Source organism: Bos taurus, chromosome 2, assembly GCF_002263795.3.
Source record: "Bos taurus isolate L1 Dominette 01449 registration number 42190680 breed Hereford chromosome 2, ARS-UCD2.0, whole genome shotgun sequence".
Lineage (NCBI taxonomy): Eukaryota > Metazoa > Chordata > Mammalia > Artiodactyla > Bovidae > Bos > Bos taurus.
The window spans coordinates 28,987,540-29,006,870 of NC_037329.1; the positions used below are offsets into that span (position 1 = coordinate 28,987,540).

The 19,331-nt window shown below is 37.5% G+C and overlaps 1 protein-coding gene across 3 annotated transcripts in view; it reads right to left on the reverse strand.

Moving 5' to 3' along the window:
- Positions 1-1,064: 1,064 nt before the first annotated feature.
- The window catches only part of XIRP2 (xin actin binding repeat containing 2), a 78,732-nt gene continuing 60,465 nt past the window's right edge, over positions 1,065-19,331 (reverse strand). For 2 of the 3 annotated variants that reach the window (XM_010801950.4, XM_005202402.5), the window contains 2 exons: positions 9,841-19,159; positions 7,620-7,748 (listed from right to left, as the gene is read on the reverse strand). In XM_010801950.4, coding sequence (XP_010800252.2) covers positions 7,654-7,748; positions 9,841-19,159 — 9,414 coding nt within the window. In that variant the 3' untranslated portion in view covers positions 7,620-7,653. Of the gene's footprint in view, positions 2,951-7,614; positions 7,749-9,840; positions 19,160-19,331 lie in introns of those variants that run through there. The other variant, XM_010801951.4, reaches the window with a different exon arrangement.

Below are 19,331 nucleotides of genomic sequence, written 5' to 3' on the forward strand. Positions count from 1 at the left end.
CAAAGGACCTTTGCCAACAAAGGTCCGTCTAGTCAAAGCTATGGTTTTTCCAGCAGTCATGTATGGAGGTGAGAGTTGGACTATAAAGAAAGTTGAGCACCAAAGAACTGATGCTTTTGAACTGTGGTGTTGGAGAAGACTCTTGAGAGTCCCTTGGACTGCAAGGAGGTCCAACCAGTCCATCCTAAAGGAAATTAGTCCTGAATATTCACTGGAAGGACTGATGCTGAAGCTGAAACTCCAATACTTTGGCCACCTAATACAAAGAACTGATTTATTGGAAAAGACCCTGATTCTGGTAAAGATTGAAGGCAGGACGAGAAGGGGATGACAGAGGATGAGATGGTTGGATGGCCTCACACTTGATGGACGTGAGTTTGAGTAAGCTCCTGGAGTTAGTGATGGACAGGGAAGCCTGGCGTGCTGCAGTCCATGGGGTCTCAAAGAGTCGGACATGACTGAGCGACTGAACTAAACTTGAAGTTAACATGCAGTGGCTCATTTATATTCACATTACTTTTCTTCTCAGAATTATCACATGTATTTGAGGAAAGGAAAAGTCAGAAGTGAAATTTTCGAAAGACAGTGTTTTGTAACAAAAAATTAACGTCCATTAAATAGGGTAAGAAAAAAATCTGACAAAATGTAATGATATCATTTATATGTCCACCAATTGCATATATAGTAAGCATTAAAAATGTGTGCCATAATTTTTTTAAGTAACTTCTAAAATTTTTCAAGTTCAGTTGATTTCTGAGTATGAACTTCACATTCACATTATTTTGATGCAAAGTGATATTTTTTTCATTAAATGTTTATAGGTATGTTCCATGATAGTTTAACATAGGTAAATAAACAACCATAATAGTTCTTGTATCTTTATAAAAAGAGGAAAAAAGAGGGTATTTATATTTTCTAATAATACTGTGGCTCTGGCTCAGTATTAAATTTTTCCAGGAGTGTGTGTTTACGTATTAAATGCTTGCTGCAAGACATATATTTCCTAATCATGATAACACACATGCTTAGAATGAAAATATACATGGAGAAAAGAGACACGAGTGTTTTGGTTTGCACCCCAGGTGATTCAATTTTATTTCAGCAGAAATTATAGAGAAAGTGTAAGAATGGTGATAAATATCAGAGTACAGAATGTCACCATGATGTTATCTGGCATGTTGAAAAAACAGAGCAATACACTTAAGTATCATTTGACAAGAAAACATTCAAGAATGTTTCATCTCTTGATTCCATTCAGACTAAAAGTAGATTCAAACCAATTATGAAAAACATTATCTAGTGTAATACAAGGAATTATTTTATCCATTGTGGATACAATGGATATATTATATCCATTGTGATAGACATGAGATTTCTGAACGTTTACAAATTCAACAAGAGGTTATCAAAACCCGCAAAGTCTTCTTTCAGAACACTGATATTTCTCAGTGCCTGCTGTGGACTGCAAGTGGCCAGAGACACTTACTCAGTGTCACTGTAGTGTCTGTTCCTTTTAATTTGCTCTTCCACTGTGAGTTGTTCAGACTGGACTTCCACTCTGGGAAACGGAGGCTTGGCTGTAAATTCACAGCTCAGAGCATCAAGATCTGTGACGTGTGCTGCTCCTATTGTTTGCCCATGCCAATGTTTGATGTCCTTCCCCAATTCTCTTAAATACAAACATGGCATATTTTTAATATGATCTACAGAATCTATTAAATTATGCATAAAAATGTTCTCATTCCTTTTGGAAAAAGCAGCAATTTTCACCGTGTTCGAAAAGAAGAAATGTAGGTTTTTATTATTGGAGTGGTTTCCTTTGATGTTTAAAATGTTTGTCTCAGAAGAGGGCATTGAACTTTTCCCATCACCGAGGCCTGACCTGGAGACAGACTGCACAGGACTGCCAGCAGTAGCTCCGTCAGTCTGTTTATCTAGAGTCATAGGCAGCACGTTTCTTGAGTCAGTCTTTTCAGATTCAAATATACCAAGTAACTCCGAGAGTTTAGAAGCATTTTCTAAGTTTTCAATTTGATATTCATTTGCAGTGTAGTACACTTCACTTGACAGTGGCAATAGATTAGGAAATTCTAAAACAGATGTCTTCTGCCTGCAATTATTCAGATATGACGCTGCTACATAATTGTTATTATTATTCTTGTTCAAATTCTCTTTACGATTTTCTGGTACCACCTCATCATCAGTGTTAGTAACCTGTAAAACTTCTGCACCATCAGATTCATTAGCTTTTTCATTTTTCTCTTTCTCAGCACTCTGCACAACCGCATTATTGTTGTCATTAAGATCCATTTCACTTTTCCTCTTCTTCTTCGTGTCTTCAGCCTCATTCACCTTATCTTGTACATCCTTATTTCCTTCCTTCTTCTCTTTTCTTGCTTCATATGCTTCCATTTCTTTGATTCCTGTAACATCTTCTTTCTGACACATGTGGATGGACTGCAGGCAAGAAATGTTATCTCGTTCTTGTCCTTTGTTTTCCACAGTTTTCATGTGTTCTATCAGTGATCCACTTTTAAATTCAGCAGATGTAGGGGTTGTCATTTCCGGTGGCCATTTAGGTTTACTCATTTTGAGCTCTTCCTCAAGGGGGAAGGTTTTCTTAGGTATCTCCCTGGAAGGAGGCCAAATGATTTTTAATTTTCCCCTCTTTCCACATTTTTTCAAACCATCCCTTTGCCCTTCACTGTTATCAGCATCTAAATGTTTATTAAGTTCTCCAAGCATGGGGGTATTTTCCACATTGTTTTTACACATATTTGGGTCTTCATTAGGAGTAAAGTCAACTGAGCTGCTTTGATTTTTGCACTTCCATCGATCTTTATGCTGTTTGTGTCCAAAACCTTCATCGTAATTTCCTTTTGATTTGAAAAGTTGTTTAAAGTGAGGTTTACAATATATTTGTCCATGAAGTGAGGCATAATTTCCCAAACTGTCAAAAAGAAAAAACATTTTTAAACATTTTATATATACACTGCAAATTCTTACAGCGTTAGGGAATTGATTATTTCGAGCAATGAATCAGAGATTGAGTACAATTAACTTACTGGCAATAGGAACGTGCCTATTAATTGAACATTTCTGTTAGATAATATTCACCACTAATGCCCTCTCTAATACTTGTCTTGCAGTAGTCAGAATTTCGTGCTGTATGTCAGGTACCGGTACAAAAGGTGTTATAGTGTAATGCATATGTAGTTATAGATGATGTAAAATGGTAGGACTAAATCTTTGCTAACTCGGAGAATTGTGAGGGGCTGCAGTTTTCAACAAATCCTGAATAGCATAAAAAATTAACTATTTGAACTTCCTAGTTAAGTGGACTTTGAATGAATGAATTGGAAAGCTTGTCTATGCAATTTTTTATCTTGTCTCTTTGGAAATATTAACAAATAGAAATGCCTGTTAAAATTAACATCAAATTTAGTCAAAGGCAGCAGCATCATTTTTTAATATTTCTGAATCACTACATAAAAATGGAGAGAAAAACTAAAAACCCAAGGATAAAATTACAACAAAACTAAGTGACAAGGTATCCTCATCAACCTCAAAATATAAGGAGGGAAGGACAAACCAATATCAGCTACAAGACTAGCATAATAGTCGCATGTGTGTGGATGACAACAGAGGGAGAAAGGAAGGTATCTGATGGACCTGAAAAAATGAGACTACAAAATAATCAATATTTCCTGGAAAGTATCACATGCCAATTGGAGAGCAGCAGCTCAAATTGGGAGAGGTTTTGGCATTTCAATAGCCAGTGAGAGTGCAAAAGTCCTGTGGCAGGAAAGTCTGAAGAGGCTGGAGAAATTAAATTCAAAACTGACCCACTGGAATTGTTTAGATCCTACACTGTGAAAAATAAACATGGGAGTGGAATCAAAAGGGAGGAGAACAACGATGACAGAAATCAAAAGGTCCCAGTCAACATGAGGGAGAGAATTCAAGACAGGAAATCCCAGGAATCAAGGCACCACAGTTTTTTGAACAGTATAAGAAAATTAGAAAAGGTAGCCCTGTGAAGTTGGGAAAACCATCCTGAATTTTGCTTCCTTCCAAGATTTGTGTAAATTAACACCATATAAAAATAAGCAACAGCAAAGTATCAAGGCCAAACAGTATATAAAGTTATTATGAGAAGTGAAAGAATAAGGAGCATTATCACTGTAGGCAACGAAAACATGGTAGAAAAACATGTTCTTGAAACATCAAACTTTTAACCTACTATTTCAAAATGAGCTAAAAGACATTAAGAAAATGATAAAAGACCCAAAAGAACAGCATGAATTGTAATTAGAAAAAGTAATAAAGAAGGTGTCAGGTATCAAGAAGAAAACAGAAAAGGAAAAAGTCAAACATGTCAGAAATAAAAACCAAACTAAAAGAAAAACAAGAGCAAATCAATAGGAAACGTCTTAAGAAAAATATGGCTTTCCTGGTGGCTCAGATGGTAAATAACCTGCCTTCAGTGTGGGAGACCTGGTTTCAGTCCTTGGGTTGGAAAGATCCCTTAGAGAAGGGAATGGCAACCCACTCCAGTATTCTTGCCTGGAGAATTCCATGGACAGAGGAGCCAGGTAGGCTACAGCTCATGGGGTCACAAAGAGTCGGACACGACTGAGTGACTAACACTTTCACTAAAGAAAAATAGGAAAATTAAAAGATACAAAATTTATAATCATAAATGAAAAATATATAATAGGAGTTCCTGAATGAGAAAATAAAATTATGAAACAAGTTAAATACTAAAAAGCTATAATTTAAAGAGCATTTCCCAATACAAAAAAGAATGAAATTACATACTGAAAGATCACAAATTGTTATCAGTATGTAAGAACTAAAGGAATAAACTTTCCATGAGCCTTTTCTAAGGAATCTACTTGAAAATAAGCTTGAACAACCATAATAACTAAGGAAATGTCAACATAAGGACTGTGGGTTAGATTAAATACATTGTTATATATTAACTGGGATGAAATGAGGGTATAGAGGGAGGTACTATAACATGTAACAGCTACATATGATGACACCAAAGACTCAGTACACTATTTTAACAAAATGGGGTGTGAGTGATCAGCGGAGCAAATTCAATTTTTAATGCTTTGATAATCAAATTAGTGGTGCTGATAGCTTTGTTTTTCTAAAACTGTTGTTCAAATGAATATGGGATAGTCTAACTCTGTTATCTCCTTTGTCTTTGAGAACCAGAAGCCCTGAAGTAGAAGAAGATACAGCTGTAACGGAGAAGAGGCTAAGCAAAAGCTATGAAATTCTGAATTCAATTTGGAAACATCCCTATGAATTCCTATTTTTTTCTGTATATATAAATATTTACTAGATCTTAACACTTAAAAGCTTAGAAATAGTGATCAACTCAGTAGAAAGAGTGTCAAGATTATAGTCTTGAAATATTTCACATTTCTCACTAGAAGAAACCAAGGCTTAGAGAAATGACTGATTCTGCACCTGGGCCGGTAAATGTATAAGATGAGCGTGGGACATCTAGTCCTATCAGATAAAGAGGAGGTTATCACAGACAACTTGGGTTCTGTCAAAAGGACTCAGGAAACAACTTGAAGTGGCTTCCACTGGCCAGGTATAGAGTAACTGGAGTTTCAGTAATGATGATAATTGTTTGTGTAAACATGTGTAAATCTGTAAGTTTATAAAGACATTAAAATATCTTAAAAGTGGTTATCTCTAGGAGATAAGAAACTATTATATGAAATTGTTAAATAAAAAATTGATACATTGACAAAACTGATGAATAAAGGGAAAGAATTATGGACTTATTCTGCCTTTTTTTAAATTAACTGTATCACCGTGTAACCAAATACCAAATACAGGGAAGCATCTTCTGTGAAAGTATTCTAATAATAAAAAATAAAGAACAAAATTTGAGTATCGGCATTTTGCAGACATCATTGAATGGATAGAGGTATTACAAGCTTCAATATCTGCTATGTCACAAAATGAAAGAAAAGCTGACATAATGTATTAAGTATACTCTTGTCAATACTCCCTATGTTCTTCCAAAAGGAATCAAATCTTATTTTAAACTAGAATTAATCTAGAACCTGGATTCACCTGACAGTTTTTTAAAATACAGAGGATAAAGGAGCATATGAACTGCAGTATGAGTGTGTAATCAGCAATTCCAGACTGTGCAAAACTGCACAGGTCAAATGTCCTGGGTCTTTTCACAAGTAAGCAATAAGGAATGAAAGGAATGGATGGAAAGCCTAGAGATTATTTTTAAAAAAGACTTGAAAGACTTGAGAGAGTTTTTTAAAAAAGGATAAAACCAGAGTACAGAATTTAAGAAAGCACATTTGGGTAAATAAAACTATAAAATGCAAGGAAACAATTACTATAAAGGATATTTAGTCATAGGCAAGAGACTGGTTATGTTTGCAAAGGGCAAAGGGAGGAAGGAGCTTCTGGAATGGCTAACAATATTGTATTTCTTGATCTTGATAGTGTTTATGAAGTGTTCACTTTATAATTTAGTGAGCCACATATTTGCTTTGCTTGGTTTTCTGTATCTGTGGGTGTTATACGTGTTGTACTGTGTTTAATTGCTCAGTTGTGTCTGATTCTTTCTGAGCCCAAGAACTGTAGCCTACTAGGTTACCCTAGTCCATGGGGGTTCCCCAGCAAGAATAGTGGAGTGGGTTGCCATGCCCTCTCCAGGGGATCTTCCCAACCCAAGGATTGAACCCAGGTCTCCCGCATTGCAGACAGATTCTTTACCATCTGAGCCACTAGGAAAGCCTGGGTTTTATATAATGTTTTTTAAAAATAGCAGTCATTGAATAAATATTTTTGAGTTCTTATTGTATATTTGGGTTTACTTGGTACTGACAAGACAAACATTAACACATTTCCTACAGCCAGGGACAATTACACTAGACTGTGTTAGAATGGAGCGAGCACAGGAGATGCTGTGATCCATATACAGGGGTAAAAGCAGGTCACTTCAAAGACATAAAGTCTCAGTTGAGGTCTGAGGAATGATATGGGGGTGAGGCATGGGAAAACTCCTCCAAGGAGCAGCAACAACATTTGGAATCAGCTAGATGAGCGAGAAAAAAAAAATGACTTCGAGGAACTGAAATTCAGTCTTCATGAAAAGCAACAGGCAACAGGAGGAAGGGGTGCTGGGAGATGAGAAGGGACAAGATATTGAATCGCTTTTTAATTCATATTTATATGTTAATTTTGGGAATAGAGGAAGCCATTATATGTTTAAAACTGGGAAGTGATCCCAGATTTGCATTTTTAGAAAGATCATTCTTCTTACGCAATGGAGCATGGCATTGGGAACGGTTGGTGGTGGTGAGAGTTATTTCTCTTATCTATGTGATCTTCATGCTTGGACTAAAGGGCCCCTTCTGAATTTTATTAAGAAAGCAAAATGTCAAAAGGAAAAAGGTAACAGCCATTCCGAGCAACACAGAAAATGACCACATTTCCATTTGTTGTTTTAACTGATGGAAACAGGATTTGGAAAAACTGACATTTTTGAAGAGACATGATGTAAGTATACTGCAAGCTCTTTGACTATTTGTGCCCCAGGCCACAAAACAGTTTTACCTCAGTTTACTGTTGCAATGGTGGCAGCGGAAACAGGATTTATGAAAACTCTGCCTGTCTGCTACTAGGCACTCCATTGGATAAACCGTCTTTTGACAAAGTATGCATATTTCCTTGTCTTGGAGTTGCAGTTTCTAAAAATAAAAATGTATAAGAGCTTACATAATACTGTTTTCAGTCACATTGTAAAAACAAAACAAACAGCAACAGCATATTAACTGGCCATGCAGTTAGTGTAGAAAGTTCTAACACTACTGGTCTCGATGTTCCTTCTCTGGATGTAGGGCATCTACCATTAGGCATAAGGTTCTGGTACAATCAACCTTATTCTGGTTTCTCTACTATTTATACATGGGACAAGTTAATTTTTATTATTTTAGGGAATATACATGAGTAAAATGTGTTCACTAACTTCAATACACTGAAAAGGATATATAGGAAAATCAGCCACGAGGAGACCTCCTGAGACCACTTATCATTCTAAATGACTGAACTTTCTATGTATATAAAAGTTTATACCTAACTTGGTCTAAAGTTTTAGTCTTTAAAGTATTCTGTAGAGATTTTTCTAAAATATATCCATATATCTTTTCAGCTGATATTTTATTTGTTTAGGTATTTTCTTGATGACTTAGTGTTGACTCTGTGACACTAATTCTTAACAATAAGACGAGACTCCTAAATACACTGAACTATTCAGAGCCATTTGTCCTCAGTCTAAATAGCTTAAGATTTCAGGGCTTCGGGGATTCTTATCTCTGCCTCTTATGATTTCCCTACCTCTACCAAAATTACATGTGAATGCCAGTTCCTATAAGTAGTTATATTACCAAGTGTTTGCATAGTTATATTACCAATGTTTGCCTAGTGGTTCAAAACTGACACACTTTTGCCAGAGTATTGTTTTGATTCTCACAACTCATCTGTAAGAATAAGCTTTTGTAGTAGTTTTATATATGAGCATATAAGTGCATTGTTTTTTATATAAATAAATATTATATACACACACTTTAATGTTTTGATGCTCAATTTGGGCTACTAAGAAATCTCCTTTATTTATTTTGTTCTAATAGGAGACACACTTCTATATTTAACACCAGTTTCCTTGTATTTTTTATGTCTTTAGTTAACAGAAACTCAGCATTTGAAATTAGACAGCTTTGCTTAATTATGCCAGAAGCCAGTACATTAAGAAATCATATTAACCTGATAAAGTAGACACATATGTTGCAAATATGATAAGGGCAGAATTATTAGTTTCAGCAGTTTTTATTTTTAGGCTTGCTATTTCTTTCAATCTATCTAAAATAATGGGCTACATTAATTATGTCAAATCTTTTTATTGTGAAGCCTCATTAATTGTAAAAAGGAGGAAAATATAAAGAAATGAGCTGTTCTCTGATGTTAAAAAATCTGTACTAAGTTCATGTGTTTTAAATCTCTTTTCTTCCAAATATAATTATATTTTAAAATTATTGTCCACATTTATCTGTGAATGAGGCCAATTGAGCTATAATTTGGGGTTTAGGAAAGGCAAAAGAAAATCAATTACAAGGGGAAAAATAGCAGTGGCATTAGAGAGCCAATTCCATCCAACTCAACAACAATAATTAAATATACAAAAGGTCTAATTCCATACTACACTTTTGTCAGAGATCCCAATCAATGAAAATCCTTAAAGCACATATGCAGAGTGTAAATTGTTTCTTGGATTATTACCAGGTTGTATTGAATGCAAACTCAAACACCACTTAAGTCTGGTAGTTAAAAATCTATCAATAATAGGTCAAGAAATATTATCTCCTATTGTCTTTAACAAGTGTATAAAATAATATTTTAATAAGAAATACTCATAATGTACTAATGGTATACAATAATTAATAAATATAAAATCTATATAATAATTAATGCTATCACAATAGCAATTATTATTATACCTGCTGCTTTATCTAAAGCCTTATTTACCTTGACAAACACAGGTCTCAATAACCTATAGAGTAGTGTTTGTTACTCTCACACAGGGCTGGTGAATCATATTAAAAGCTTTTGTAAAGAGAAAGTAGTAAAAGCAAGCATGGTAAAGGGAAGGATAGCAACAACCAGGGAAAGCTGTTAGTTTTACGTTATGGTGTTTAGTTCTTTCCATGTACTCTTTTAATTGCAAATAGTCTTAGCTCTGTGCTTTTAAAGGGTTAATCTTACTTCACTCTTTGCAAGGTCATTTACCACGTATAAATGCAGATTCCTCTTGGAAGGTGGTTTCCATCTCAGTTGCAGAAGCATCTGAGGTTGCATATCCCGAGTTTTTAATAACTCTTTCACTCTCCTGCCAAGTCTGTTGAAAATTCCTCCTGAGTTCTTTAGGTGAATCAGAAACATCTAAAATGTGGCCGGCGATGACATCCTCATAGGTGGGTGGGGCGTGCTTGAAGTCAAAGCGAGATCTGCCAGCTTCTGAGCCATGTGACGAAGAGACTGTCGTCTTCGACCCAACAACCTGACTCTCAAATGCATCCACACCTGAGAAATGTTCACTGAGAGACCTTGTTTCAGAGCGTATGCTGGGCAGCTTAACGGGCATCATTTCTTGTAGCTCTCTAGGACGACTGTGAGAAAAACCCGTAAAGCTAGTGCTTTCTGAAGATGTTAATCCAAATTCCTCCTTAAATGAACGGCTTTCTTGCTTTATATTACGATTTGCTTCTCCATTTATATAAGCTCTTCTATTTGACTGTGTGTCAAAACTTAGGCCATCCTCAAATCCCCTGAACCACCTGTTTATTTCATGTTCATGGTCACTCATGAAATTTTCAGCCATTTCAACAGTCCTGTTGGCTGCTTCGTATCTCTGCGCGTGCTCTGACAGGCGAGGTCCTTCGACTTTGCGGATGATTTCCACTGCGTCAAAACACTCAGTATCTGGCACTATGTCTGTAGCAGAATTTACTCCATCTTTGTGAACGTAAGTCGACCTATTCTCTACTTTCCTTACTTCCTCTTGAGCTTCCATGGATTCTTTGAAAGAACCACTGTCAGCATGATTTACAGTTATAGGTATTGTGATTGTAGGTGGAGAGTCCCTACCACGAGCCTCTATCTTAATTTGACGGCGAAGTGTTGCAGGAGATGTGATGATCTCAGACCTCTTCTCCACAATGGGAACCGGGGTTATTGATGAACATGGGATGATCCCTCTGGATAACTTCGCAGTGGTGTCTTTGAGTTTCACAAGTTGTTCAGAACGACTCTTGGGTGGCGAAGGGGAGGTATTTGCTTTGAGGATTCTAGTTGGTTGTGACGGCCTTGGTGATAGTTCAGCAAAACTGTCCTTTTTAGGGGACTGGGAAAGCTCATCCTTGGGAGAGGTTTGTGTTCGCCGGGCGGTAGACTCGATCGTTATGAAAGTTGGTGACGATGGGCGTGTTTTTAAAGATGGAGGAGGAACCTTGGCATCATCTAGTTTAATTTCCTGATGGGTTTTCACTTGATGATGAGCAGTAGTTTCTTGATGAGTTGCTACTTGGTGGTGCTCTGCTTTTTCCACAATTGTATTTTCTTTCTGCTGGGTATTTTTATTATAACTGACATTAGCATTAGACACTTTAGATAATGTTTCATTAAGACTGGTAGCTTTATTTCTCTGCTTTCCCGCTTTAGACGATATCATGGCCGTTTGAATTGTATTTTCACAGGACACAAGCATATCCTCTGCCTGAGTCTTAATGTGTGTTATTTCTTCTTTGATTTTTTCTATGTTATTCTCCATAGCAATGTGAACTCCATATTCTCTTTTTTCTTCACTTAATAGCCATACTGGAATAATTTTTAACAGCATCTGAAATGTCTTAAGGCCATTTTTATCTGGCTCTGCTTCAAACTCTTTTACCCTAGACAGAATCTGTTGTAGTTCTTCACGTTTTCTCAAGAATTCCAATACATTTACAGCACGTTTTCCATCATCCTGCTGGGATTCTTTCGCAGAAGAGAATAAAGATTTGTTCTGTGTAATCTCTTGCTTTGACTCTTTAGTATTAGAAAAGACTTGTTTCTGTTGTATGCCCTTGACGCCAAGATATTTTTCTTCCTGAAGATTATTATTTGGCTGGGGCAATTTTTTATGTTCAACTTGACTTTCAAAAGACTGTGTATGTGTTTGCTGAAAATTCTGAGTCTGAGAATCAAGATGTGCCTCAGTAACCTTTTGTTCGACTACCTTCTGAGCTGATATATTCAAGTGTTCTTGTTTTGTTTCAGCTATTAGACTTTCTTTCTTTGGACCAATCATTGGTGGTCCCTGAATTGTTTCTTCACTTCCTAGAAATTTCCCACTCTCAGATTCTCTAAATTCTCTTTGCTTCTCATGAACTATTTTGAGCTTACTTTCATGGCTTTTCCCTGTGGTTTCTGTAGGCAATTGTATTGTTGCTCTTTTCTCCTTCGCAGGTAATTGATAATGTTTTTCAGTCACTGAGTGCTTATAGCTACTACCTTCAGTCCTTGCTTCTGTTCTCCCGGTTTCCTGGTACTGTTGTTTGGTAATGGTTTGAATATCAACTTCAGATTGCTTTTTATGACTTTCATAGCTGTGGTTTGTTTCATCTAACTTATGACCTAGAATTGGAACCTTCATGGTTTTAACTTTGAAACTGGGGGAAACTGGCTGGCTTTTGGGCAAGTGCAACTGCTCCAGATGCTTCTGTTGTGTTTGCTGGGTCCTATATTCTTGCTGACTCTGTTTAATTTCACAAGCTGATTTAGATTGGATCATACCCTTTGAGCTCTGCAAAACTTCCTTTTTCATCGTATCTTTGCCTTCCAAGGTTGCTGGAACATGTTGGAGCCTCTTGGCAGAGAATGTCACTGCCGGTGTTGTGGAAAGCTGGTTATCAGTACAGACCCTTAGATCTTGAGAAAGACTTTGAGAGACTGGGTTGGTTTGGGCTGCAGTCACCTCTGAATCCATTCCAGTTAGGGGGACCTCCTCCTTTGTTTTTTGTAACAGCACTTCCTTTTTCAACTCTGATATGTTTTGATTTTGGCTCTCTGTTCTAACTATGTTGTAGCCCGAACTCCCCTGTCTCTGTTTTTCAAGCTCTTCTCTTTGTTGTCTGTATTTTTCTTCAGCAATCATTAAAGGTGTTTTAAATTTTCTCATATAAGGTTTTGGACTTTGCTGCCCTGAACCTGCTGGAAATGAATGAGATTTTATGAGAGGTGCTATAGGTTTTTTCTTGGGTGGTGAACTTTCTGGAACTGCCTGTGAGAAAGACCTTGTAGAGTCCATAGATAGTTGTTTTCTTTTATCAAGACTTTTGCTAGATACATTCTGCATTGTCTCTATGTGTTCACTGCTAGTTGCCGTTATTACTCTTTTCTGATCCTTTGAGGGAGTCATTTTACATTCTGTATCTGGCAGAGAATTTTCCAAATCAACTTTTGGGGAACTATGATTCTTTATATCTTCTATCTGCTTGGGAAACTTGGGTTTGGGGAGTGTGGGAGGTGGCAAACGTCCTCCAGATTTTCCTGTTGTGATTTTAGCCTGAGAGCTTGAGGCTTCTTCTTGGGAGTATTGTATGAATGTTCCATTATGCTTTTCTTGAACAGAAGAGGAAAGGAGATGTGCTGGTTTTAGAGCTGGAGCTGGAGGAGGAGGGGGCGGTGGTGGAAACGTGGATAGACATTCTCTTTCAAATTTCTCATCTTCTGGTGGTGGAGGAAGAGGGAGGCCTGGAAAATTTTCAAATTCAGCCTGTATCTTCTCAGTGGACAGTGATGGAGGAAACACATTTTTTTCAGGCAACATCATTAAAGGAGGTGGAGGAGGAAGAGGAAATTCAATTTCAGATGATGCATTGGAAGGTAGAGGAGGAGGTGGAGATGGAGGTGGAAGAGGGAACTCATTTTCCTTTGCATTATTTTCAGGGTTAAATTTGATTGGATTAAAGGACATTTCCATTGCCATTTTTAAGTCTTTGGAGGTATTTGTCTTCATTAGAAAGTCCTGGCTCTTCAGATGAATATCAGTCTGCTTTTTGTCAATTGCCTTAAGTTGATTGTGGCTTTTTTGGGAGACTTTCACTTCTGTTACATTTGACATGTCTTGATTCACAGGCAAAGTCTGCCACCCTGGTTGAAGGGTCACATTCTTTTTCATTATATCTTTATTAGAATATTGCTTTTCTTGTTTTAACAGAGTCTGCTTCTGAAAGTCCTCTGAAACCTCACGTGTTTCTCCAACCATCCTGTTGACTGGACCCTGGGTTAAACCAGGCCTAGAGCTTTGTGTATCTGTTGATGTTTTAGTGTTTTTGGTATTTTTAGGACTCTTGACAGGGAAAGCCTCAATCTTCTGGTAGTCATTCCTCAGTTGGCCAGTTTCAGTCTGTTGCTTTCCAATTGTTTTGTCAATAGATTGCAAAAACACAGCCTCCTTCTTCTGTTCTCTCTCTGTCTCTGCTTCCTTGGTTTTTCGATGTTCCCTAACTGACAGGGTTGAAGTCAACTGTCCGCTTACATGTTCATCCCTAAGATGTTGCTCTGTCATGTTATCAGTCCAGATACCCACTTGGTGTGAATTAGATAGTTTTCTAAGGTTTTTCTCAAGAGCATCATTGTTTTGTTCACGATCTATGACAATCTTTACAGGGCCTTTGGGGGCTTTTGGAAGATTAACCTCAGTTCTTTCTTTCATTAAATCTCCATGACAAGATTTGTTTATAGTTTGATTGAGAATGTCTGCTCCCTCCTGCCACCTGGCTGCTGGCTCAAAGGGTCCTGGTCTTGGCTGCAGAATGCTTTTTTTGTCCCTCTGGACAGCCACCTGATGAGTCCCTGTTTTCTGCTCTTCTTTGGATCCTGCCATCACAGTCTGCACTTCATCTTTCACTGCACTTTTATTTACCTCTTTGAAAGCTGTTTGTGTTTCTTTTAGATTCCTTAATGATGCCTCGAGGTCATCTAGGATAAGCTCCTTTTTCAGTATTTCCGTCCTCGTACGTGCAGTCTTTTCAAGGCATTCAATAGCTTTCTCAATATCCCCAGGGACGACATCAGGCTGTTTAGAATCTTTCCATTTTTGACTTGATTCCTTAAGTGACTTGAGGGTGGTCAGCATGTCACCTTTTATAATTTCTTCTGTTTTAGCCACTGTTTTCTGACTTACGGCCTGGCTGAGGGAGTTTAGGGTTGACTTCACATCACCTTTAATAATTTCTTCTTTGGGTAACTTACAAGATGTATTCTGAGGCTCTGTCAGAAAAACCTTAACTGTATTACGCACATCTCCTGGGATGATGTCAGTTTCATTAACAGTACGTTCAACCTGAGATTGCCTTTTCTTTAATAACAGTTTTGTGCCTTCTACATCACCACCAATGATTTCTTCCTCTTTTTCTTGTTTCCTACCTGTTAGTATTTCATTTGAGCCTGTCTGGAGTTGTCTGAGATAATCCAAAGCTCCAGTTTCTATGCATGTTGTAAAAAACTGAACATTTCCTCTCTCAGAGGCATCAATTTTAGCCCTTTCAGATATTTTATTGTTTGATATGGAAGATAGCAAATTATGAATCGTACGTTTTACATCACCCCCTACTATTTCTTCACGCTTAATTGTATCACCAGCATTTTCATGAAGAAGACAATAGATAGTCATGTTAATATCGCCTCTTTCATCTTCCTGAATCAAAATACCTTTCTTTACAGATCTTTCCTCAGAGAACAGGTTTTTTATTGCTTGTTGGACATCACCACTCACTATCTCTTCTTTTTCAGCATGAAATTCTGTTGATCTGTTTAATAACTGAGTTTTGGTCAGATTAACATTTCCCTTCTCTTCTTCACTGACCAAAATCTCTCTTTTCTTACAGTCTCTTTTGGAAAGAAGGTTCACCATTATATTTCTGAGGTCAACCTTGATAATTTCTTCTTTCTGTATCTCAGGTGATGCTTGATTCATTAGCTTGTATTTTGCCATTCGAACATCCCCAACCTCATCAGCTTCAATGATGATTCCAGGAGCCTCGATAACTTTTTGAGAGTACAGTTCTCCTAAGGTTTCTTTAATGCTCTTGCCAATAATTTCCACCTTTTCTACCCTATTTTCAGTAAATCTGTGAAGGGGTGTGGTTTCAAAGAGCCATGTAGTTGTCTTGACATCAGCAGGAGGGATTTCTTCCTTGGTGATTTTTGTGATGCTTTCATCTGCTTCCTTAATAGAATCCAAAGTTTGATTTTCAAAGAGCCATACTGCCTGCTTCACATCACCTTTCTGCATATCTTCCTGGGTGACTGTTTTGATATTTTCATATTCTGACCCTTCTCCTCTCAGTTCATCTAGAGTATGGGTCTCAAACAGCCAGGTGGATGTTTTAACATTGCCCTTCTGTATTTCATTGACACTTACTGTTCTTACATAAGTATTCTTATCCAAATTTTCAGACTCAAAGAATTGTTTACTTTTCCTTACATCCCCACCTTGAATACAGTCCACAGTGGGCACAATATCACGTGATTCCTTTGCAATCTGATCCAGTGGCTGGGTTTCAAATCTGTATCTAACAGAACTAACATCCCCCTTCTGAATGTCTTCTTGTGTGACAGATTTAATCACATACACAGTCTCAGATTCATTAATTGAGTCTAATGGTTTTGTTTCAAAAAGCCACCTTGTCCCTCGTACATCACCGTGAATTACCTCTTCCTTTTTAACTGTAGTCACTTCATGATAAAACCCTTCTCGATCTTGAATTGCATAGAGTGGCTGGGTTTCAAAGAGCATTCTATAGCTTTTTACGTCGCCCTTTATTACTTCTTCAGTAATTGTTTTCTTGGTGCTAATATAGTCCGATTCTTCTTTAATCTCATCTAAAGAAAAAGTCTCAAAAATAAAGCACCCCTTTCTTACATTTCCACCTTGTATGTCTGTCACTGTCTTAACTAATTCATCACCTTCTTGACTTTCTTTTATCATATCAATTGGTTGGTTTTCAAAGAGCCACCTACAATTTAAAACATTGCCTTTCTGAATATCTTCAGCCTTTAGGGTTTTGATCTTTCTCAAAACCTCCTCTGAACCGGAACTTATAGAATCTAAGGACTGACTTTCAAATTTATGCCGCATGCTGGAGACATCCCCAGCTTGGATATCCATTTCTATGGCTTTGATCTCCTTTCCTTCTTCTCCTTGTATGCTGTCCAAATTTTCTGTCTCAAAAAGGAAACATGTTGTACGAACATCCCCACCATGGATTTCCTCTTGTTTCACAGTTTGCAATTTGACTGTTGCTTCAGAGTCATCTTTTATGGTATCAAGTGGCTGAGTTTCAAAGAGCCAGGTACAGGCTTTGACATCTCCCTTATGAATTTCTTTACTGCCAGTCATTAGTGAAACTTTTTCATAAAGAGATTCCATTGGCTGGGTTTCAAAAAGCCATCTACAGGTTTTGACATCCCCTTTAACAATATCAGTGACTTGTTCAGTTTTCCTTTCTACTTCTTCCATATTGCTAAAATGTTTAATAGAATCAAGTGGTTGGGTTTCAAATAGCCACTTAGCAGATTTTACATTCCCAGTCTGTATTTCTTGAGCAGATATTCCTCTAATTATCTGATATTTATGAATGCTTTCATCAAACTGATCAATGGGCCTTGTTTCAAAAAGCCACCTACAGCTTCTTACATCACCTCTTAGGATTTCTTCTTGCTGGACTGTCTTTACTTGATGGTATTTTCCAAGGTGATCTTGAATGGCATATAATGGTGTTGTTTCAAAGAGTGATTTATTTAACTCTACAGCACCTCTTGTGACTCCTTCCACCTCTATTTTATGTGATGCATCAAATTTAATCAAGTTGTTTGATTCAAAGATATGTGTATAATTCCTTACATCTCCTCTGTCAACTTCTTCAAGTTTCACTGTTCGTATGTACTCTTTTTTATCTTCTCTAATCTCTTCCAGAGGTTGGGTTTCGAAAATCCATTTTTGGTGCCTGACATCCCCCTTTTCTTCTTCAGAAGCAGTAATTTTTTGAAGTTTTCCTACATCAGGGCTATCTTTTAAAGCCTCTATTGGAAGTGTTTCAAATAGTTGCTTAGTAGTTTGTACATCGCCCCCTATTATCTCTTCAGACTTTAGATGGTCTGCATCAGGAACTTCTTTCAGAATATCTAATGGCTGTGTTTCAAACATCCAACACTTTTTAGAGACATCTGTACCTATTACTGTTTCCTTTTCAACGATGACCTCTTCTGTCTCTTCTTTGATTTTCTCCAAAGGTTGAGTTTCAAACAACCACTTGGCCCTATGCACCCCACCTTTGACATTTTCTTCCATGGATATTCCTCTGACGACTTTAATTTCTGTTATATCTTTGTTAATTGTGTCTAGGGGCTGTGTTTCAAACATCCAACGTGCTGTTCTCACATCCCCCTTTTCAACATCTTCTCTGTGAACAGTTTTAATTTCTAGCATTTGACCTGAGCCATCTCTAATAACATATAATGGTTGCGTTTCAAAATATTTTATACTTCTCTTAACATTCCCCTTAATTTCTTTGAGCTCAGATCTGAGTTGCAGTAGGTGCATCTCATCTACTGAGTGAAGTTGTCCAAGTTGATCCAGATGTTGAGTTTCAAACATGTATCTCACAGTCTTGACATCCCCCCCAGTTATGTCCTTTATGGCAGTTGCTATTGATTCTTCTTGGCTTTGATGCAATTTATTCATCGAGTCTAATGGCTTTGTTTCAAACATCCACCGGGCTGTGTGGACATCTCCTCTGGCTAGCTCAGGAATTTTCTCAGCATGTTTCTCAGTGCCAGAAGAATGATCCCCCAGAGTATCGATGGGTTGGGTTTCAAACATCCATGTGGTATATTTCACATCACCACCAGCAATGATTTCTTGATCAGCAATGCCCTTGGAGATGTTGTCTTCATCTGGAGAGCCATTGTTGATGGAATCTAATGGCTGATTCTCGAAGATCCATCTCATGGACTGCACCTCCCCCTTCAGAATTTCATCCCACTCCACGTGTTCTCTTTCCGAGTTCAGACCTTTTTGAGAACTGTCATTCGTATTTTCAAAAACATACCGGGCTTGTTGCACATCTGCTGAAACTGAGCTCCCCGCATTCATTTGACGAGAAACAATCTCAGAAACCTCACTGATATAATCTTTTTCTAAGTTTTTCCTTAACTCAGGATGGATGTGTTTATATAAACGGTTTAATTCATACAAATTTCTTTGCTTGGAGTATAATTCTTTAGGGACTGGTGGTTTTCTAGGAGGGTTGGGGAGTTCAGGGGACTGGGAAAATGCTGTCACATCTACTGGAGGTTGAAGCATGTCGGGAGGGGGAGGAGGAAATTCTTCTGTCTTTTCCGAAGGAGTGGCATTAATTTGTGCCAGAGTTGAGGAAGTGGCACTGTGGTCACTGTATCTGGTGGTTGATGTTTCCTTCCTCTGGCTGGTTGAAGTGTAAGAAGTAGAAGAGGTACCCACAATTGATGATGGCTTTAAAGTCTCTTCAGATTCACTTTCCATCTTTAAGGGAGAGAAAATCAAATCTTATAAAGATGAGTATAGTGGTGGAGACTTTCTGGGCACTGCCTTTCACCTGCCCATGCTACAATATCTCCATTGGGAACAAGAGGTGATAGACTCCATTTAGAGACCTACTTCAAAGCAACATTCAGTATATGTTGCTATCTTTCCT